General features: G+C 36.5%; 8 protein-coding genes across 8 annotated transcripts; 3 read left to right on the plus strand and 5 right to left on the minus strand.

Moving 5' to 3' along the window:
• Positions 1–71: 71 nt before the first annotated feature.
• Positions 72–323, minus strand: MONOS_16626c1 (uncharacterized protein; the record flags this gene model as incomplete). The annotated part of the gene is made up of 1 exon (XM_067869520.1): positions 72–323. One exon carries the CDS (start codon positions 321–323, stop codon positions 72–74), a length of 252 nt encoding a protein of 83 aa, XP_067725527.1.
• A 3820-nt stretch (positions 324–4143) lies between these two features.
• Positions 4144–4912, minus strand: MONOS_17710 (uncharacterized protein; the record flags this gene model as incomplete). Its single annotated transcript, XM_067870657.1, has 3 exons — positions 4144–4453; positions 4599–4656; positions 4840–4912. 3 exons carry the CDS (start codon positions 4910–4912, stop codon positions 4144–4146), a joined length of 441 nt encoding a protein of 146 aa, XP_067725528.1.
• Positions 4913–5444: 532 nt separating this feature from the next.
• Positions 5445–5648, plus strand: MONOS_17711 (uncharacterized protein; the record flags this gene model as incomplete). Its single annotated transcript, XM_067870658.1, has 1 exon — positions 5445–5648. The coding sequence occupies one exon, from the start codon at positions 5445–5447 to the stop codon at positions 5646–5648; it is 204 nt and encodes a 67-aa protein (XP_067725529.1).
• A 334-nt stretch (positions 5649–5982) lies between these two features.
• MONOS_17712 (uncharacterized protein) lies at positions 5983–6315 on the minus strand (the record flags this gene model as incomplete). Its single annotated transcript, XM_067870659.1, has 1 exon — positions 5983–6315. The coding sequence occupies one exon, from the start codon at positions 6313–6315 to the stop codon at positions 5983–5985; it is 333 nt and encodes a 110-aa protein (XP_067725530.1).
• Positions 6316–7343: 1028 nt separating this feature from the next.
• On the minus strand, positions 7344–8288 carry MONOS_17713 (uncharacterized protein; the record flags this gene model as incomplete). The annotated part of the gene is made up of 3 exons (XM_067870660.1): positions 7344–7538; positions 7677–7972; positions 8240–8288. The coding sequence occupies 3 exons, from the start codon at positions 8286–8288 to the stop codon at positions 7344–7346; spliced, it is 540 nt and encodes a 179-aa protein (XP_067725531.1).
• Positions 8289–15375: 7087 nt separating this feature from the next.
• On the plus strand, positions 15376–16859 carry MONOS_17714 (uncharacterized protein; the record flags this gene model as incomplete). The annotated part of the gene is made up of 3 exons (XM_067870661.1): positions 15376–15445; positions 15545–15684; positions 15777–16859. 3 exons carry the CDS (start codon positions 15376–15378, stop codon positions 16857–16859), a joined length of 1293 nt encoding a protein of 430 aa, XP_067725532.1.
• Positions 16860–18438: 1579 nt separating this feature from the next.
• On the plus strand, positions 18439–19089 carry MONOS_17715 (uncharacterized protein; the record flags this gene model as incomplete). The annotated part of the gene is made up of 3 exons (XM_067870662.1): positions 18439–18510; positions 18686–18822; positions 18867–19089. The coding sequence occupies 3 exons, from the start codon at positions 18439–18441 to the stop codon at positions 19087–19089; spliced, it is 432 nt and encodes a 143-aa protein (XP_067725533.1).
• A 3122-nt stretch (positions 19090–22211) lies between these two features.
• Positions 22212–22484, minus strand: MONOS_17716 (uncharacterized protein; the record flags this gene model as incomplete). Its single annotated transcript, XM_067870663.1, has 2 exons — positions 22212–22341; positions 22393–22484. 2 exons carry the CDS (start codon positions 22482–22484, stop codon positions 22212–22214), a joined length of 222 nt encoding a protein of 73 aa, XP_067725534.1.
• Between the last annotated feature and the right edge of the window lie 451 nt (positions 22485–22935).

The raw sequence follows: 22935 nt of genomic DNA on the forward strand, positions 1-22935 counted from the left end.
ATCTCAGGAACTCTTCTTTGAAGTTATCCTTATATTCAAAAATAGATGAGGGCTGAGAGTCATCATCCTCATCATAGCTGGCAGATGTCACAAGTTGATGCCCAGATGGATGAAACATCCGAATCATCGTCAGAAGAGCAGTCGGAGTGCATCATAATGCAGATCATCATGTGCATTGAGAACAGCACAACAAGCGAACTAAGATTGTTCAATGACTGAAGCTCATTCGTCATTTCGTCAAATGAGTGAATTGTAACATTCGCCACCCAGTACAGAATCTGTGCAGCTGTCAGTTCTCGCTCCTTCAAAGAGCCAATCGCCATTTCTTTCTTTTCATTCCTTCAATGAAGCAGTCTGAACATCAAAATACTGAAATCAACAATCAACTTCATAAAAATCAACGAACAAGATCCCACATCTTCAAGGCTTATCAATGAAAAAATTGCTGGATGCAAAGTCTCGATGTGAGTAATAATTTGTTCTTAATCAAAGTATTTCAAGCAGTGTATCTCATCTGAAATATTAAAAAAAATTACCAAATATCCGCAATTCGCAAGCTAGGTTAAAAAAGTCAAAACAAACATTTTGTTTTTAATCAATCATTAATATTTTGTAAAGATGATATCTTTCAATTTTCCTCATAACTCTTCTCATTTGAACGAAAGATAATTCAACAAATGTTAAAATTTCACACATAACACGTTCTTTTCGCATACAATTTCACAGTTTCCTTATGCTTTTCTGGGATCCTCATATATGTTTTATTCAACATTTTAATTGGTTTTTATTAATCAAATATTCAATGAAAATAATTAAATAACAATTGCAAACATTGGTTAAATGATTTTTTTAGCTTTTGTTTCCTTCATTAATCCTCCCATCCACCAAGTTTGATTCATGGTTTTGTTTTTCGAAAAGTTTCCTTTGAACCTTTGAATATTGCGAGTGTGAAGAACGAAATGACATTCGTAAATTTTCTTTTTCTTTTTCCAATTGTTTTTGCGCGTTATTATTCTTGAATTGAATATAACACATCTTCAAAAAATCATTCAATTGAAAGACAGAATAATATTCATTATTTCAAAATTTTGTTTTCTAAGGTTAAAGATAATAATATAATAATGTCTTTAAAAAAATTTTTTTCTTGATAATCAAGAAGCAAATGATAATAACAAAAAATACATTCAAAATATTTGTGAAACGTGCTGTTGACAACATTTTCCAAATGAAGTGCTATCTTCAAGACAATATTCAAAATTGATCTGACTCATAATTTATTTTTTCAATGAATAATTATTTACGAAATTAAAGAAGTTTTATTTTGAAATGATATAACAACATTAATAAGATAATATTCATATAGAAAAAGCCATTGAATTTTTATCAGTTTTTTAAAAAAGAACTATTTATAAAAAAAACCTACACAAATTTTGTGTTTCGACCGACATTCATCGCCTTGACTTTTCTTGTTGCGAAGGCCTAATAATAACTGTGAAATTTGTTTAAGTGATTTGTTGGTTTTTATGGAAATGACACATTTCGGAAAAATTGAAAAATATCAAAATTGAAATTGATAAAGAAAAAGATAATAAACACATTGAGTCACAAACACGGAACAAGCATAAATTTTTGCTTTTATTAAGCTTTTCTGTTCTTTCACAATAGGTGGACATAACCTTAAATAAATATAATTTTCTATGAAAATCATAATAATTGTGAATTGATAATTTGTTTTATACCTCTGTGACATGACAGGAGAAAATTGAAAAAATGACAAAATAACTGACAAGATATTTAGGACTTGTCAAAAAGGGTTATATATAATGATTTCATAATTCTTAATTACTATAATAATTTATTTGAAAATCTTCATGAAATAATTCTTATTATTTTGTAAAAATTAAAATTAAAATAAAATGATCAGGTTCCCAATATTTATTTTATTTGACACGAAATGTCAGTTGAGGAATATTTTTGTTACAATTTGTCATTGACAATCACTGACAGTCACTGACATAAAAGAAAAACGACAAGATATTACAGATGCTATCAATAAATCTTTTCCATAGTGCTTTGAAAAGTCTTTTGAAGTTTTTGCAATAGTTTATTTTATATTAATTTTTAAAAAAATACATACATACATACATATATATATTTATTTATTTGTGACAGACGAGGCTTCAAGTTATTTGTCAGGACACAGAGGTATAATTTGTTTAAAAACTTCTTAACGTCTTGTGAAAAACCCTAATAATAATTTTGTCAATAATTTTTTGAAGTATATGGGTGATTTTTTTGATATCATAAAAAAGATCAAAAATCGAAAAAATAAAATATATTGTGGTATTCATTGATCAAAGAGTTAATTTGATTTTTAGCAAGTGTGAAGCTTTTATTCTGTGATAAATATTTGTTTTATTTATAAGACCAAAAACATACCTATTTAACATTTTTTACGAAAAACGATTTTTGATCAAGTTTAATAAAAATGAACCTAAAAATTAATAAAGTTTAATCAACAAAACAAATTTAAAAGTGAAAAAAGATACTTAACCTGTTAAACAAAGCTGATAAAATGGAAAAAATATTTAAAGAACTTAAAAAATGCAACAAATTTGTGAATTTTTATTTTTCTGTGGAAAAGAAATGTGCTTTTCATCAATCTAGCTGAAATCTCTTCAAAAATTTCTATATCTGCTGATCTGCTCAACAGATTCTGCAAACGAAGATTGTATTATTCAGGAAACTACAGTTAATAAAAATAATTGACTCTGTCCTTCACTTCTCTTTTTATTCTTTATTTAAAAATACAGGTTTTATTTTTCTCGATTCACTACATGGTTTCCTATCATTTCAACTCGACATTTTAAAATTCTCCCTTCGTTAACTTCGTGCTTTTCCTAAGTTCCTGCTCTTGTTGCTTTGTGAAGAAATCAACATTGAATTCGCCTGAGCCATCATTCGTTTTTTGTTTATGCCATTTCTTTCCCTTTTCATCATCATCTTCCTCTTTCTCTTGATCATCCTTTTCTTTCGTTTTTGCTTCCTCCTCATTTCACTCTCTCTCCATCATCGCTCTCATCTCTCCCTATGGCAACGATATCTTTCACTAAACAAGCTACTCGCTTTGATGATCAAAATTGATGGCCTTCCGCTCTTCTTCCAAACCTTCTATCTTCTCTTTCTCTTCCTTCGGCTCTCAGCATCAGCAGCAATTAAACACTGGCATGCTTAGTTCTTCCCTCCCTTGTGGAGTTTGACACGTTCTGAATACTTTTCCCTTTCCCTTCTGATCCCACTGCTCTCTCCCATGCTCGCTCTCAGAGTCGTTTAGCAGCGCTTCATCGAAGCTTCCTGGATCGTTCATAATATGTATTTAATTGGCTAGTCTGTGGCGTTATCAATCAGCAAAAATTCAGATTGTGGAATAAGTTGCAGCTTGGGAAAAGAAGAAGAGGAAGGGAATGAAGGAGAAGGAGCAAATGGTTGAGGAATTGATTATTCCCTCTTTCAAATACGATTCTGAAAGAAGAAAGTTATACTGAAGATTGAGGAGAGCGTTTGGTAGCACAGAAATAACTGCTCTGCTGTGCTCGCTGGAATATGTTGTGACGTGGCTGTTTTGCGCTGCATTCTACTGAGGTGGAGAAGCTGTGTGCGTTCTTCAGGCAGTGGGTGGAGCATGTAATGGTGGGACCGGTATGGCAATTGAATTGGTACTGAGGCAATCGATGGAATATGCAGCAAAGGTGAGCACAGGAAAGAACGCAGTCGATACAAAGTGGGCGAATGACCTTGTGTGCGAGGAGAAGACGGACATGAACACCAATCTTCTTCTTCTTTTTTCATCTCTTTCGTTACACTCTCCTTTTCTTCATCCTCATCATCATCATCCTCCTCCGTATTTTCTCCTGTTCTTCTTTTTCCCAACAGGTGCATACAGATTAAGCAAAGCACAAGCAGTCATTATTTTCGCTATGTCAGTCGTTGTTGGTGAAGCCGGTAATCCTGCAAGATTCGACCCAACACCTCAGCTCAGCAAACAACGCAGCAGCTCTTCCATCGTAACTGTTGGTTCATTGTTCGCTTCATTATCCTTCTCGTTTCTCTTCTTCTTCTTCTTCTTCATCCAGCCCTCTTCCTTCAGCAAGCGCCTCTATGATTTCCGACGCTGTTGTTCCGCACAATTGCCTGTGGCGAGAACATCAGCTCGACAAGCTCGTTAAACAGCGCCTTGTCGAGTGAATTGGCAAACAGCTTGAACGACTTGGTGGTCAGCGAGAGAAGAATAGAAGAGGCCTTGTCGATGAATTCAGTGCATGGTGAGTACAGCAAGCGGAGGATGAGCTGGAGAATGCCTTTGCGCAGGAACACAGAGTGGAACACAGCACCGTTGGTGATGAACTTGTTGGTTACACGAAGAGAAGAAGAGACAAGGGGGTACCAGTGGAAACTGGATGTGAATATATTTGTGTATTTGTGAATAATGAAACGAACGAGCGAAAAAGTGGGTGTAAAAAGGAAGAAAGAAAAAGAATTCGAAAAGAAAGAAAGAAAATTTTGTGAAATGAAATTTCAATTAATAGTTTCTGGCAAACCTCATGAAACTGATCAATTGCTTTGCAACAGCGTCATTCAGCAAATAACCTTTATTCACTTAGCAAGACAATTGAAAAATCATAGATATTATTCCACAATCATAACTATTCATCATTTGAGAGTGAACAAAAAATTGTGATTAAGATAAATATATGAAAAGCAAAGTCCAGATTAACAAATATAAATGAATCAATTAATCAAATATATTTTATTTTATAGAAAAATTCAAAATTTCCATACAATTCTGGTTCGCTATGTGGGTCATTGCGTTTAGTCCCCTCAGCCTGTGGATGTCGTCGAAGCCGCAGACCATTAACTGTTAAATAGAAAACGCACAGCGCAGCGAAGGTGGAACATCCATCGACAGAAAAGCGCTGCAAACGACACTGGCACATAGATTAATCACATTCTATTGCTTCACTTTGAACGAACGCCCTAAGCTGTGCTTGATGGATGGCAGGTTGGCTGGGAAAAGAGAAAAGGAAGAAGAAGAAGAAGAAGGTAGTGGTGATGATGGTGATGAAATGGGAAAAGAAGAAGAAGTGAATGAAGATGATTTGTTAGTAGATGCAAACGTTGAGAAAGTGATCGCGTTTCGATAAGTTGCTGCTGAATACTTCTTGGATTTTTGATTTCTAGCTGAAAAGCTGAGAAAAGCGTGGTTTCAATCGACACGGGCTTATTCTTCCTCTGATCCCATTCTATTTTTCTTTTGAGCCCCTTTCTTTATGAGTCTTTATAATATCTCTGCCAAATCCATCTTCTTTCCCTTCTCCTCTTTCTCCTCCTTCTCCCCACCCACCAAAATCCCCTAGCCAGCCACATACGCTCCATAGTTCAGAAAGATGCTCTGTGGCTCAAACACATCCCTCGTCGCTGACACGCTGCTGCTTGCAAACACACCTGCATTACCCAATCTGCTCTTCCCGAGAATCGCACGAGGGATCGGCACAGTCACAAGCGGAGGCAGCGAGAAGGATGAAATAGAAGAAGAAAGAGAGGAAGAAGACATGTTTGATAAAGAGGCAGCGCTTGTGCAAGATTTGTAGAGGGAATTCTGTGTGAGAGAAGAGGGGTCTGTGGAAGGAGATGAAGGCTTGAAGAGATACAGCGGAGTTCCAACAAGACAGAAGGGCAGACAATTGTGTGTGGCAAGCGGAAAAAAAGGAGCAGCAAATTTCTCAGAGGCTGTGACGTTTTGAGTGAACAGTGGGAAGATGAGAGTGTGCTGCCGAACGAGTAAAATGTCTGCTGATGTTCATCCATCATCGCTTCCTTCTTCTCTTCCCCAATCCCTCCTCTTCCTTTCTGTTGCGATCTGCGCAAGTCTTGTTTCGAAAGCGTCAATTTGCGATGTGCAAAACTCGTCTTTCTCATTTGTCTTCATCTTTGCTTCGGTTCTTCACGTGATTCCCTTTCCTCTGCTCTTCGCTCAACTTGCTTTTGAATATCTCTTTTTGTCTCTTCCATTTGAACATGCAGTGCTTTCTCTTCGCTTCTTGGAGGTGTCATAAAGCGAGCTGATGAACGCAATGTGCCTTGAAGCTCCTTCCCTCTTCCACCGCCATTTCTCATTCGATGCCCATTTGCTTCATTCACCCTGTTCAGCACAGCCGGAGCGCGGAAGCCGTACGAAGTGCTGAAGCAGAGCGGAATGCGCCTCTGGGGAAGAGGAAAACAGTTCAAATGCACATTCAGCGAAGCTGCAGAATGCATTGATAGCGATGATGTTGTTGAAGATAGCCTAACCAAATGAGATAATTTTTTGTATGGATTATTCAGTTATTGATTGAAAATCTTGCTCACATTCGAATGTTGCGGATCTGATCCAATGTTAAGAGAGGACACGTCAAAGAAGAAGAAGAATGTGATGAAGAAGTGGGAAAAGAAGAAGAAGAGGAAGAGGACAAAGAGGAAGAGAATAAAGCATTCTCAAGAGACAGTTCAGGAAATGCATCAGAAAGAAAGGATGGTTGTGCTTCTCTTTTCAAATCGCGTTGCCTTCTTGCATGCCTTCTCTCTCTGCCTGCACAGCTGTCTGAATGCATTCCATTCCTCTTGCAAAAACTGCCTTTGCTGGTGTCTGCACAACTGTCTGTCTCTTTGAAAATATATTTTGGCTGTCCTGCTCCTTTCTGATCTTTCTCCTAATCGCAGCAACGGTTGGCCAGATGACAACATAATGCAAATGTTTTTAATTGCTCCATTAACTTTTTCTTCCACTGCTCAATGACGTGAAAACTGCTGTATCATCAGAAGAATGAGAAGAACAACAAGTCAACGAAGAAGAAGATGAAATATCCGATTAATTGTGATGTGCACAATAAAAATGTGTTGTATCAGAGGAAATGGAAGATAACATTAATAATTCCTCTTCGCTTTCACCTTCTCTCTCCTTCCTCTTTCTCTCCCCTTCTTCATCTTATCTCCATCTTGATTTCCATCACTTCCCTTCTCTCTGTGCACGCCTACTCCAAAACCCCTCTTCCATCAGCGCTTCTGTCTCTTCGCTCTGTACAACCCACTCCTCACACAGCTACCTGCTTTCCACATGATACTTCGGTGAGGCCTCTGCTTCCACTTCGTTCAAAAATTTCATTCAAACAGACAATACAATACGATTACATTTGTACTCCGCTCCTCCTCTTCTGCAATTGCTCCATTTCCAGTGCTCTTCCGTTCTTTGATGTTACAACATCTCTTCTTCTCGTTCTTCTTTGGAATCTTCATTTCAATCAGTCATTCTATTGCCTCATTTTCATCTCTCTTCCATCTTCTTTATCATCATCTCCACAATATGCTCTTTTCAGTAGTGGAAGCGCAATCGACAGAATTCCCCTGAACTTCATCAGCATCTCATAGAGCGAGTTGACACACGTCACCGCCACGAAATACGCTGCCAGCGCTAACAAAACACATGGCAGCACAACATTCGGTAACTACATCACATTCACAAAAAAATAGAGCAGACAATATTATGTACTTCAGCCTCCAGATGCTCTGCTGCCACATGCGCTCAAAAGATCGTGGTGCAATGTAATTGACCAGATGCTGCAGGGTGCAGCGCCTCTCCACACGCGCCCCATCAGCACCACTGCAACAAACGAAGATATCATTATTCCTGCTGGCGCATTCAGTTGCATCGACAGCGGCTGGAACACATGCTTCACAACCAGACACGAGTACACACTCCGCGGCTCAGTCCCGCATGCCTGCAGCCCAACATCAGTCGGTATATCTTCCTGTGGTAGTGCCTTTAGCTGTGCTGTGTCGTCTGTCCCAATGACTATCCCTGTAGAAAACACAAACGAAGAAGTCGAAGAAGAGGCAGAAGTGTGCGCAAATGTTTCTATTCGTCGGGCTTCGATAATGACTAAAAGAAAAGAAGATGCATAATTTCACAATAAAATCAAAAGAAAATACTAAAAAAATTATTGAAAATATATTAATTCATGCCTTTGAATTCTTCAGATCCGACGTTTTGAATTGAAACAAATTAATCATCATCGATTCAATTTTCTTTCTTCGCTTCCTCTTTCTATTCGGTTGAGTCACAATCATTAAATCCCAAGACAACCTCCCTGATCAACTTCCTTCCTTCATTCCCCCTCCTCCTCCTCTCTCTCTCTCTCATTCACACTTCTCACTCTTCCCAATGAGCTGCAACAAATATCTGCTTGTGAATACATTCACAAAATGAAAAGAAAGCAGCTGCTTCGAGGCAAGCTGTCACAATACAAAGTGGAAGAACATGCAATCAATGAGGGGAAAAATGTGAGAAGGAAGAGAGAAGGAAGGATGAATGAGGAGCGATGACAGAAGAGAAACATGCTGAACGTGCTATGATTCCATGCAGCAGCCTCAAATGAAAAGAATGGAGGCATCTCATTCGCCAGGCAGTGCAGCTCGAAACTGCAATTGAAGAGATGGGCAAACAACAGAGAAGATGCAGATATCCGGAAAGAAGAAGAGGAGGAGGAATTGCAGCAGAAGATGTGCTTGATAGCCATATGTGTGCTACACAAACAGAAACACCAAATTGTCAATGCAAAGTTTGCTGTTTGCAACAATTACAAGTTCTTTCAGCAGTAAAATCCAGTTGCAGTTGGGCAGAATGTTGTTCGACTGCCAACAAATATTTGATAATTGGATGTCTCGTCGTTGGCTGTTCTACACTCTTTTGAAGCAAAAGCGGAATCAGAAATAGAATTTCGCAGCCTTCCACGTCTGCCTGGCACAGTCCGAGAAACAGGAAAACCTTATTAATATAATTGACATCTTGAAATTCTCCTTTTTCCAATGAATTGTTGCCTTTTTGTGATAAATATCCTTCCCTTGATATTGCAAGCCACTTTTTTTTGCCAAAAACTGCTCCCACTGCCTTATATTCCAAATTCTATAAAACTTTGTGCAGATTTTGTCCTTCACAGAATTCTATCCTTATATCGACATTCAATAAAACATCATTTGAATTTGTTTTAATCTTTTGTTCCAATCAAAAATCATGAATCTTGCGTAACTTCATTTGTTTCCCAATGGCTATATAATATTATGTTCTATTCTCATCGTAATGCTCTCCAACGTGAAGATTTGCTATTTGACAGACAAGAAAAGTTCCTTTTCTTTGAAAAGGAAGCAAACAGAGCAGTTTTCCAATATAATGAAAAATTGTAATATTACAATAAAAACTAAATTATAAAAAGTATTAGCAAACTGGTAAAAAGTTGGAAAAGTTAGTGGTTTTAAAAAATGAAAGAAACAAAACTCCAGCTTTAATCAGAACCATATCTTTTTGAATTTTTGAATATTTATTAAAAAAAAACAAATATCAGAAAAATTTTGATTTTTTGTTTAATAGTTATGTATGTGATAAGAGTTAGAAAAATGTTTTTCTGAATTTTAAAAACTTGTATTCATGGAAAAACTTCTGTTTTCCGCTTCAAACAATGAAGATGACAGAAGGATCAGAATCTCGATGCCACTTTTTTGTTCAAAATGGTTTATTTCATCGATTTAACTTCATATATTACTAAAAACTGCTTTTTGAAATCTGCAATTTTCGCCCTTTAGCGCGTAATTTTTTGATCTTTTTGCCCTCGAAAAAATTAAAATATAGGGTCGGATCCTTTTTTCATTCAAAAATGTTGATGTGTATGAGTCATATTTTTCATTTTTCATGCATTTCTGAATGATTAGATGAGTGATCGTTACAAAAATGTGTTTATTTTATGTTATTGAGTTTTTCTGAAAATCGTAGAAAAATGAGTGAAATGAAAAAAATACGTCAAAAAATAACAATCATCCACCAATCAAAAATGACATAAAAAAAACAAAAAAGTACTTCATGATATTAATCATTTAAAAAATTGAAAACAGTTAGAAATTTTCTAATCAAATTCAATAACTTTCAAAAACACAATTCTGTCACATAATCATAAAACAATCACCAAATATCAACTAAATATCAACAATTTTGAACAATGAAAAATATAAGAAGAAATAGCACTATTTCAACAAATTCATGGTATCAAAGACAATTCCAAACAAAAAAGAATACTTATATAAAAAGTTCAAAAACTAACTTGTCTATTTTCCCTCTGTTTTCCATCCACTCACCCCTTTCTGATATTTCTCTCTCTTTGACTCAAAAAGATCAAATCCAACAAAGAAAAAGACAGACACAATGATAAAACAACATTTCACACTCTCAACAACTCTCCCTTCCAAAAACCTCACTCAAAGATCAATGAATTCCTTCACAACTCTATCTATTAATGAATCTCGATATATACATGTATAAGCGGGACAATAACCAAGAAATAAATAGTGACATATCAGGGACAATAACCAAAAGAAAACAATCGGATTCTAACTGTTGTGCACCTGGGAGGCTGTTCGTCGTATCCAGGTCCGGATATTGCAGCCCGAAGGCTGCAATATCTAATACGAACAGTCATGTCCAGCACCCTTCCGATAGAGTGCCAGCTAAGCATGCACAACAACTAGTTTCTTAATAGGGGACACCAAAAGAACAATTTTGAGATTCATTAAAAGAAGAAGAGTCAAGAAGAAGCTCAAATCTCCTTGAAAGAAGATCTTGAGAAGATTGAGAAAGAAGAGAAGAGTTAGATGATGTGATATCAGAGTGAAATGACTTTCTTGATCTTTGAACTTTTTCTTTCATTGTTGAAGATTCGAGGGCAACCAGAGAGCGTTGAGGAAGATATCCAACAGCTGAAGCAGAGACAAATGAGCCTTTGCGCTCAAAATACAAGTAGTCCTTCATGTGAGGGACTGACAGAGATGGCCATGAAATTTGCTGAGATGGTACATATTCTTCAAAGTACCTCTCATGCTCAAAGTTATTGACAGATGTTGAAGATGGTGAAGAGTTCGATGATGATGTTGAGAAAATGTTTGATTGTGAAGTTGAAGAAGCTGATGTCGAAGTGTTCATATTGTTTTCGAAGAAGTTGATCAAATCATGAAGTGTGGTGATGTGTTCATTCGAAAGATTGTTGTCGATTGCATTCACTAACGCACCAAATTCACTATCACAGATATTTTTTCCATGATGCTCAGCGAAGAAGTTGAGTTGAGTATTTTTCTTTTTAAGAAGTTTTGATTGTTTTGAAAGGATGAAGTGAAGAAGGAAGCGATTACGGTTGTGTGGACCTGAATCGCAGAAGAACTTAAAAGTGTGAGTGTCTGCGAAGAAGTGTCTTTTGATCACAGATTCCAGACACTCAATAAGAAATCTGTGATCATTTGAGAGGCAGTCGGAGAAGAAGTCGAATGTTCGTTTTATTTGTTGATTATTAATTTTTGAAGAGAGATGATTGTGAATTGAGAAACTTGTTGATAATTGAAGAATTCCTGTTGAAGTTGATTTTTCTGATAGGGAGTTTCCACTTCTCTTTGAAGTCGAAGACGAAGACTGCTTCTCCCTCTTTCAGATTATCAACAGTTGATTGATAATGTTTTCGTTGCATTTCTGCAACAAGACGATGTTGTCGAAGAAGTTTGAGTGTATGAAATTCGGCAGAAGAAAGTCCATTTTTATTTTGTGAAGACTTCAGTTTGTTTTCGAGATAGTTGAGTTTCTCGCACATTCCACAAAGATCTGTACGTCTTTTCGCTTTGGAAAAGTTGGTAGTGAGTTTGTAGAAATGTGACAGAGAAACTTTGATGTTTGTTTCTTCTGTGAACTCACTCCATAATTTTGTCTTGGGCTTGAAGATTAATCTTTTCTCATTGGGAGAAAAGATGCCCATTCTCTTTTCTTTTTTTCTTTCAAAGCTTCCAATCCATAAGAAGATGGAATTGATGATGGTAGTTGTGGAATGGAAGTTGTTGGATGAAGTGGAGTGATGAATGAGGATGAGGATGATGATGATGATGATGATGAAATGTTATTTAAAGTGTTTAAATTTGATGTTTCTGAAGAAGAAGAAGAACCACCAAATTGAATAGTAGATAGTGTTGGTTTTGTTTTTTCTTTTGTGTAAAATGAAAGGGAAGGAGTGAAACCTTGTGAGTGAAGATTATTCCATGAAGAACTCCATTTGTCACTATCGAATTCAGAAACACTTTCATCATTGCAAATACTCCAAAAACTATTGATTCCACTTTTTCTTTTCACAATTGCGATGTAATGTCCGTTTTGTTGATCCAGACGTTTCAATAGTATTTGTCCAGAAAAATGATATATGATGGTTTCTTGATTATCTTTTTGAAGATGTTGAATATCTTTAGAAGAAAACCCTTTGCAAAACGTGCGTTGATTGACTCTGTCTGTTTCCATTAGTAATGTTCTCGAAGGTGCTGAACTAGCAGAATCAGTTCATTCATGACAGAGGGCTAGCACCTCTGGAAATGCAGCCATTTCCTCCCATCTCGCAGCACAGCATTTTTCCTTGCATGCATCACAATAGACACTATTCTTTCCTTCCAAAACTTCAGTTGCAAAGAGAGAAGATAATCCATGTTGCGTTGATGAAGAATTGATAACAATATTGCTACAAAATTCATTGAAATGTAATGTGATTTGTTGGCATTTTTGGCATTTGAAATGAGTGATTAAAACAGGATTGAAGGTGTCCTTATTTATCAACTCATCTTTTGAAGAAGTTGGTGAAGATTGTCAAATGCCTCAGCCACATTTTGCTGCTGTCTGCTTCCATAGTTGCAGAAATTTTCCCATTTGTCAATAAGAGATGGGACCCATGAACGCACTGCCGTTCCATCTTTAGCCAATTGATGACAAACACTTACAACACGCGAAGATGTGTTCTTCAAAAATGTTTGTTTTTGAATAAAGATGGTTTTTGAATAGTTATTGAAGAGAAACATTGAAGAAGAGAAGCCAAATAGCATGTGTTGCCTAAGTTAGGCAATCCTTTTGCTATTTGTGATGATTTATTTGAAGAATTTAATGAATTTGAGAAAGATTGAGAATGAGAATGATTTTTATTGAATTTTCTTTTGCATTCTTTTTTGAAATATTTTTGAAGAATTATTTTGAATAGATATTTCATTATTTGAAGATTGAATGCTTTGTTGTTGAAGTATTGAAGTGTCATTCTCTTTTGAAAATGAAGAAAAGAGATTTTGAAATGCTTGAGGTGGAATTAATGTGGGTGAAGTGGCATAATCTACTAATTGCTCACTTACAAACACATTATCATTTTGAAATGATGAAGTATTTATTTTTCTTTCAATTTTTTGTAATTGAAATTTGTGAAGAAGAAGTTTTTGATTTGAATATTTTGTGAATTGGTATTGGAGATGGAGAAGAATGACGCTTGTGATATGAATTTTTATTTTGGTTTTTTGTTGACCCCCTTTCTCTCCTTATTGGAGTGTTGATTGGAGCATCAACAGCTTGAGAAGAAGAAGAATTTGAAGAAGGAGAATTTTTTTATGAAATGGTTTTTGAATTTTTATTGAGTTGAGATGATGTCGAAGAAGAAGAAGATTGTTTTTTATTTGTAGAAGAATTTTCTGTAATAATTTCTTCATCCCAAGCTGCTTCGTCAATAAATCTGGCGTAATCTGGCTCAGCTCGCTGCTTTTTCTTTGCTGACTGAAGCGAAGTTGAGGCTTCAGTTGAATGAGCCAACATCCAGTTATTGCCCTTTTCCCATTCCTGTTCATTTAAGCCTATAATAAACAGAGAAAATTATTCAAAAAAAATTAAAATAAATACAAACCACTTTTGCAAGACGGAAGGTGAGGTTTTTGTGGCGGAATGATAAAACCTTGATTCTTCTTCAGCGTTTGCTTCGCGTAAATAAATTTTCCCTCTGTGACATCATATCCATAGTCCTGTAAATCGGATAATGATGTGTTGCGGGAAAGCGCTTGTAGCATTGTTGTCTGAGTGTGCAACGGAGCGTTGTTGTACACCACAGACAGGTCTTCCAGCAACTTTATGTGATATTCTGTTTCAAAAAAAAAATAAATAATTAACAAATCAAAAAGAAAAAAATAACAGAGAGTAATAATATTATTTATAACACACAATACAAAAAAATAAAAAACCAAACCATTCAAAGACTTCAGTAAATCATCAATTACTGAAGATGATTGCCTGTAGGTGTAAAACAAATAGGCAAGCAACGAATCCACGTCATTTCCGCCGATTCTCTTTATTTCTTGCCATAGAACATTGCAACGAGAATTTAATGTCGATTCGCGTTTTGAAATGGACATTTTTCTCTAATAAATATTTTCTTATGGAAAATCACAATTATTCTAAAATAATTTTTTTTTATTTAAAAAAATATGTATTGTTATTTTTTCATTATTTGACTATTTCCAAAATTGTTAAAAATTTTTTTAACGTGATTTGAATTATAGAAAAAAATTTTAAAAATTTCTTATCAGAAAAAAATTGGAAAAATTAAAGAATTCTTAAATTGAAGGTTTATTGAAAAATTCATCACATAAATGAACTTGTCTGATGAAAAATATCATTCTCATATATAAAGTTCTTAAAAATATATATAATATTGTTCTTCAATGAAAAAAGAATCAGATCCATAATTCAAAATTCGAAGGAGTCAAAAAGATCAAAAAAAAAAGTGCTAAAGGGGGGAAAGTGCAAGGAGCAGAAAACAGTTTTTTTCCAATAAATAAAGTACATATGTCGTTATTTATCATTTCCGGCATAAATCAGACACATGATAATATTGTCATTTTGTGATCGTCATTGTTTTTAATTTTCAAACAGAAAAAATTGAATTTATTTTTTTCTCGATGAATGAAAGGATTTTGGATTTTTTACCAAAGCCAGAGAGTTTATAATTTTTTTTATTATAAATGTGAATTAAATATTTCAAATTGAAATTTTTAGTGAAAATCTGATGAAACCCAATAAAAGGAAATTCATAATGTCAAGTGGGAGGTTGTCTGGTTCTCGATTTTCCCGTGCGCACACAAGCATGAGAAAGCAAAGCATAATGAACGATGTGGATATGCTATCGAACTTTTTCAGAAATATGTCAGTTGATCATGCAAATAAAGTCCTCTTCGAATTTTTTATCAAATCGATCCCCGGAAACTCGCTAATGAATAATCTGATGAAAAATTATGGATGTTTGCTTTTTGTTTTTCCTTTATTTTCTTTGTTTTTTGTAATTAAATATTTTTTATTTTGATATTTATTATGTTTTTATTTTTTTATTATTTGTTTATAAAAAAGCACCATTACATAAGATCGTCCAAAAATTGAAGCTCCCGTTCAATGAATCGAACCCGTATATCCAAGAAAAAATGCTGCTGTGTCTGACTGAGTGGTTTTCTCAGCAAGAACTGATACAAGATTTCAATTACAAGATCAACTGTTTGGGTGAATGTTTGAAGGATTAAAAGGAAGAGAATTCAATTCAATCAATTTTTCGGAAGCAATCTTCTTCATCAAGTTACAGTGTAATATCTTCAGACGAAGATGAAGCGGTTGATCAAATGTCTGAAGAAGAAGAAAGCGACGATGAAGAAACGGAGATCGATGAATGTTTAAAAATGAGCAAAGATAAAAAATGTTCAGATATTAAAGGAGGAGGAATGAAAATGGAAATAGAGGTTTGGTTTTTATTTTTTTCAAAAATTGCCTGATTCAATTTGACAGGCAAATCAATAATTATTTGTTTATTTTTTTGTTTGTTGCTTTGAAGCAACAGTCTTCAATGGAAGCATTAGGAAATCCTTATTCTGTTCTTTCAACAGTTCCACAAATGAGTAGCTTTTTTCAATTTCCTCATTCGTTTCTATTTCCAGCTCATCCTTTACCAAAAGAATCACGTTCATATGTTCAGGTGTTGGTGAATTGTGGGAGGGAGTTGATAAATTTTGGATCATCATGTGCTTTAGCTTCTATTTGTCAATGTCTGGCATCGTTTGGAGTGCAATGTGATATCAAAAAAAGACGTGGAGGAGTGTATATTTTCCGAAGACTTTTCAGTGCAATCAGAGGGAGAACTGTGACAAGCAAAGTGTGGGGAACTCCAGCATTTATGAATTTTGTGCAAAAACATGGTGGGAGCAAATCTGATCCATTAGGGATCACAACAGCATATGAAGCAATTCTGAACGATGCATTTTTGGAGGGGTGCAATATCAAGAAAGACTTCACAGTGAAGCAATCTTCATTCAAACTGTGTGCGAAGTGTTCTCATGTTCGTGTTCATAACCAAAATCCTTCGTTTTATTTCACCATCATGCATCCATCGATTGTGAAGGGGTTGAATTTGTCATTGTCTGTAACCGATCAGTTATCAACTGAGGAACCGTGTATTGATGCTTATTGTGGGTGCAAGACTTCATTTTTGTATTGGACACAAATTGACAGGTTCCCAAAAATCCTTGCAATTTATCATAGCTCAAAGGAAAACTCCCCTGTTATGCAACCGCCCAAAACTATCACATTTCATGGAAGTGGATCCACTCCGAAATCGATGGTGGTGACGTCACATGCAACAAATCAACTGAAACATGAGTTTTCTTTCTTTCCGAGGATTGATTACAATTTCATTGGATATGTCCTTCATTCGATGAAACCTATGCCTATTGGTCATTTTATAGCAGTTGTTGTTGATGGAAGAGATGAATCGACTGGGGAGCTTAGTCTACTGGAGTGCAATGATGGAGTTATATCTCAGGTGAATTCCCATTTCAATGAAGCATATTGGAAAGCAATGGCAAATGAAGGATGGAATGGTGCAATTTGTTTTTATAGAATAAACCAAATGATTGAATGATTTTGTTCTTTGTCTATTTTTGCTTTAATTTTTACTTTTTTTTTCCTTGCGATTTTTACTTTCGAATTTTTCTTTTTTCAATTTTCTCACTTCCTCTCTTGATGTTTTCAGTTTGATTTTTAACAGTTTTCTCAAGAAATCATTTATAATGAATGAAATATTTTTTATTTGAATAATGAATTTCTTCTGAAATGACAAATCCTTCAAAATTACAAAAAAACATATCATAATTAAAAATAAAAATAAAAAATGAAAAATATGAAAACATCAATAACATTAATATTGCTGTTAAAAAAACAAATAAAATTTATTTTCAGAAAATTTATATGATACCTGTCCTTATACGATTTTTAAATCACAAATTTTAAAAATTCGACTATACTCAACATTTTCAATTTTGAATGAAAAAAAGGATCCGACCCTATATTTTAATTTTTTCGAGGGCAAAAAGATCAAAAAATTACGCGCTAAAGGGCGAAAATTGCAGATTTCAAAAAGCAGTTTTTTAGTAATATATGAAGTTAAATCGATGAAATAAACCATTTTGAACAAAAAAAAGTGGCATCGAGATTCTGATCCTTCTGTCATCTTCATTGTTTGAAGCGGAAAACAGAAGTTTTTTCCATGAATACAAGTTTTTAAAATTCAGAAAAAACATTTTTCTAACTCTTATCACATACATAACTATTAAACAAAAAATCAAAATTTTTCTGATATTTGTTTTTTTTTTAATAAATATTCAAAAATTCAAAAAGATATGGTTCTGATTAAAGCTGGAGTTTTGTTTCTTTCATTTTTTTAAAACCACTAACTTTTCCAACTTTTTACCAGTTTGCTAATACTTTCTTTTTTTTAATGTTTGTAGTAATGCTATTATTTCTCAAATATATTTTTTATTTACCACTTTTTTTAAAAAATATGTCATAATATATTCAAAATCTTTATATTTTATGTTTATTTGTCAGTAATATCTGATTCTTAAACTGTTGGCCTGTATTTATCTTGCGTTGCGGCTTTTATGAGAAATGGTTTTTTATAAAAAAAATGGAGAATTTTATCAGATTCTGCTTTCAACCGAACATGTTTTCTGGCGCTGATTGAGTTCACTCTGCTGCTCGTGCGCCAACAAGAAGAATGAAATATCATGCATTCATTCATCTTCTTGGCGAGTTGCAATAATTATTGAAGCAGTGGCATTTTTTTATTTATGAAATGCTTTTACAGCGCATTGTTGCTAATTCAATGAGACGGGGAATTCAATTGTTTGTCGACTGGAGACAGCAGCGGAAGAGCAAGAAATGTAAAAGAATGCTCATGTTTTATGCAGGACAAGGGAGATTTGTTTTGCAGAAACAGAACTGCAGAGAAAGGAAACGAACGAGAACAAAAGATGGAGGTAAGATAAAGGAATGAGAAGCAAGAGAGGTAGAATGGAAAATTAGAAAGGTTATTTTGTTCAATCTATTTAATTCAATCTTCTTTTTTTTTTTAAATTTTGAACTTAATAATTATAATTTCAAGATCCTTGCATGATTTTTTATTATTTTTTCTCTGATTCAGATACAGATAACATTAAAACATGGCTTATTTTGACGAAGCAGACGCGTCTGTTGAATATGCTAGTCTCAGAATTGCGAGCAGAAAACAGATGGTGCGGCGTTGGTGTGCGTCCATTTGGTTGGTGATGGGCTGAAACATGGCGTGCCGAGAGTTGACAGTCGAAGAACAAAATGCAGGAGTTGATTTGGCCGTTTGAGTGGAAGATGCAGGAGCATCGGTAGAACCTGGCGCGAATGCGGGAGTTTGATAAGCCACGAAAGACATAGCGGACAGCTGGAGCAGAAGAAGTGGTGTCGCCGACGCTGCCACTGCTGAAGCCGCGGGGGGAGTTCTATAAGGAATCGGAGCTTTCGTGCGTGACTGCGGTGCATAAGAAGAAAATTGTCTGGGAAGATAACAAAGTGTTTGTGAAGCTGCTTGAGTGCAAGAAGTGTGAGCCTTGTGAAGTTGTGTTAAAGATACGGGAGACATGACGGGAGCTGAACTGAAAGATGGGAGACAAGAATGTGAAGAGGATGGAGGTGGAGATGAGCAAGAAGATGCTTGCGAGTTAGCAGATGGAAGAGAGAAAGTGGAAGAGAGAGAAGAAAAAGAAGGAGATGAAGACAATGAGAACTGCAAAAAGATGGAGGATGAGAGAGAAGAACGAAATTTTGTTCAGCGGAGATAACATAGAAGGGAAATTGACGTCGCCAATTGAGAGAGAAAGAGAAAGAGGAAATAGAGTTGAGCACGAGGGTTCTTTATAGACAGAGAAAGATGGCATTTCCAAAAGCAAAGTCGATAGAATGATGCATTTGGAGTTATTTGATCAAGGCAGAACATCTCTTGTTATTCCTTCCTGCGAAGAATGGCTGCTGTCAGGAAAATTAGTGGAACACAAAGACTACTTGGGTTTTATTTCGCAATGAAGATAAGCAGAGGTGGGCAATACGAACTCAATGAGAAGGTGCTAAAGAGGAGATGGACTATTTTCTGTGGAGGACGAAGAGAACGAAGAGAGAAGGAAAAGCGAGCTGAGAGTGCTATATGGCAGCTCGTCAGAAGCATCGAAGTCTGCTTCGAAGAAAAGCAGACGTGCTTGTGATACGTCTTCAGTGATTTTATCATCATCATCATCATCTTCTTCTTCTTCTTCTTCAAAGCCTCACTCACACTCTCATTCCTTAAATTCGTCCCATTCAAAATCCAGCTCGTCAACAACAACCTTATCTCCTTCCTCAACAGCTGTTCCAACTGCATCATTATCATCACCTTCTTCTTCAACTTCTTCTATTTCATCTTCTTCATCAGCCTCTCAAAATACATCTGTTATCAAACAATTTTGTCATCCTCTCCAGCCACTTGCACAGACACACAAGAAGCACAGCTATCGCACACTCAAACCGATCTCAATTGCGCATCCACGCTCAACACTCTCGCAAAATGCAGCTGAAATCAAAAGGCAGAAGAGGAAGACAGCAGCAAGTCAGAAGCGGAACTCGTCTCTATCACCTTTTTCTTTGATGTTATCTTCTTCCATTGCTTCTTCCTTTTCCTCTGCATCTTCATTGATTTCTTCTCCATCTTCAAATCTGCTCTCTTATTCTATTTCTTCCAAAAAGAAAACTGAGAATGGAAATGAAAAAGAAAAGAAAAGAAAAGCGAAAATGAAGCCAAAATTGCAACAACTCACAGCTCTCCTGAAACGACACATGAGGAAAACGAAGATGATGCAGAAAATCAGCCAAATGGTATTATCACTTCTCATCTAAATGCCTCTTCGAAACCAGATAGAAAAGTATTTCCATCTTCTTCAATATAAATTCGACTGACTATTTCGACGTCGTCTCCATATTCAGACTTAGTTATATATTCTTCTTCTTCTTCGTTTTCTTCATCATCCTCTTCTTCTTCTGTTCTTCAAGAAATACAGTGCTCGCTCCATTTCACACTTCCTTCTCTTCTCCACCACTGGGTCTGCTGTGCTGAGACTTGCGGGCAGAGAAGCACGATGGAAGACAGTGTGTTGCTGCTGCCTGTTGATGGATGGGACATAGAGAAGCTTGTGTGCGACGGAGAAGAGGGGATTTTGGCTCGCATACTGAAATATCCGCAGGAGCTGAGGTTTGCTGAGAAAGGAATGAAGGCACTGGAAGACAGAGAGGATGAGATCTGGGCAAGGAGGATGAGAGAAAAGGAGAAAAGGAAGAAGGAAAGAAAGAGAAAAGATGGAGAAGGAAAAGAGAGGAAGGATAGAGAAAGAAAAGAAGAAGAGGATGATAAATCCATAAATAAGCTCAATACAAACATAAAAGCAAATGATGTTGAAATTAACTCACAATCGTTGCCTTCATCTTCTCTTTCGTCGTCATCATCTTCTTCTTCATATTCTTCAACAGAAAGTATTAAAGAACAGAATGTGAATGCACACACAACAAATGCAGCTGATGATGCTTTTCTTCAACCTCCTCTGAATATTCCTCCTCCTCCTCCTCTTTCCGCTCAAGCTCAATTCAATGCCTCTGCTCTCTTCTCAACTACTTCTTCCATACTCCCCTATGCACCTCCTCCAACCTTTCCTTCCTTTCCTTTTTTTCCTTTTTTTCCCCCTCCTCCTCCTCCTTCTTCTTCTTCTTCTTATCCTTCCTCTTCCTCTTCTTCGTATTCCCTTTTTCCACTTTCTCTTCCCCATCATCTTATTATATCTTCGCAACTCGATTCATCTTCATCTTCTCCTTTTCCTTCTTCCCCTTCTTCAATTCCCCCATATCCCCTTCTTATCTTTTCTTTCTCTCAGAGCAAGGAATGACAGATTTCGAGGAGTGTCATTTCATCTGTTTCTTCCTTAACACGAAAGCCTGAAAGCATCGATACGAAAGGCAGAGGAGAGAGATGATTCTTTATGCAGCGCAGAGTGAATTAACAGTTGAGGAGCCACCAAGATGCGCCTGGAAAGATGCCGCCACCTCCTCATTTGAACGAGGCGATATTGAGTGCTCTGACATATCAAGCAGATGAGATTGCAGTTGGTTGTATGGAAAAATATACAAATGGAATGCCTTTTGCCGGTGAGCTGGAAGTTGTCGGCATGCACACTCCAACAGAGCTTGTTGAGCGAGATGGTGGTGAAGATGGAACACATCACACTGAATGAACTTTATGAATGATTTAACACAGTGAGATTAGAATAACAACGCTGAAACCTCCGATGAAGAGATCCGTGGTGATGAGATGCTCAACAAAGTTGCTGATGCCATCGCCAAGCAGGAGCAGAGGCTGTCGGCACTGAGGGTGGAAAGGTTGTCGTGAGAGAGGAAGAGGGAGGAAGTGGTGAGAGCATGATGAGCAGGGCAGGTGAGGGGGAAGGGAATGGACAGATATGTTGGAGAGGAAAAGGGTGCCTCGGCAAGAACAAATGAGCGAAAAGATGAGGTGGACAGACTTGTTGGCTGCGGAAAAGAGGGTGGAGAACACAGCGATGGATCCGTCGAGGAGAGAGAAGAGGGAAGAGTGGGCAGATCCAGAGGAAGTTTTCAATTGAGCGGCAGATGTGCAACACAGTTGTGAAGATGGAATCGCAGGAGGCAAGCAGATAGCTGACCTGGCGGGCAGAGGAGCCGGTGTCTTGGTCGACGAATATCTGGTGGACGCGGAAGAATGTGATGAAGGGGAGGAGGTCGACATCGAGGTTGGGGTCGGTGGGAGGAGTGGGAGGCGATGGAGGGGGGTGAAGGAAAGGATGCGAAGTGGAGGTTGAGAATGGAGAGGGGGAGGTCGGCGCCGGCTGTGTCCAGCACGAATTCGCTGAGCTCATCGATGGCAAACACCACGCTCTCGAGGGAAAACTGTCAAATAGCGTCTGCCTCCCCCAAGAACACCCAGCTGCTCAATCCATGGGTCTGTGCCTGGTCTCGCTAGCCTCCTCATGCATCGCTGCGATCTTTATGCATCCCCCGTCTTAGCTCCCCCTTCTCCCCTCCACCAATCATACACTCGCTGCACTCCACCACGCTGCTGCTCCCAGTGCACTTGATCTGTGAAAACGCTGTGCTCGCAATTTTGCACAGTGTTTCGAACTCTCATGGCACCAGCCTCCAAGAGCTGATTGTTATCAGCCTGAAAACCATCATCTCCACTTTCAAAAGTTACTCTAACATCCTCATTCAAGGTCGAAACTGAATTAAGCAAGACTGCAGAAGAATTCAAGCAAACTTATTCACATATCTGTCCAGCTTTCAAAGTGATTTTCGAAGAGGAAGAAATAGCGCAAAGAAGAATATTCAAAAAATTGTTGAATGGAATGTTCATCAAACAACTTAGGCAATGCTTAAAAGAAAAACAGATGATGAAAAAGATGTATTCATAATAGTTGTGAGCTTTTTTAGTGAAAAAAGTGAAATTTTTCTTATTTCTTTTTAATTTTTTTTGATTCTAACTTTGCAATTTTTAAAAATAACTTTGATCAATCTATTTAAATAACTTCTTTGAAGTATTATTTATTTCCAAGCAAATATCAACGACAAATTGTTGTATA

This window comes from Monocercomonoides exilis, assembly GCF_001643675.1.
Source record: "Monocercomonoides exilis strain PA203 chromosome Unknown scaffold28-1221067, whole genome shotgun sequence".
Lineage (NCBI taxonomy): Eukaryota > Preaxostyla > Oxymonadida > Polymastigidae > Monocercomonoides > Monocercomonoides exilis.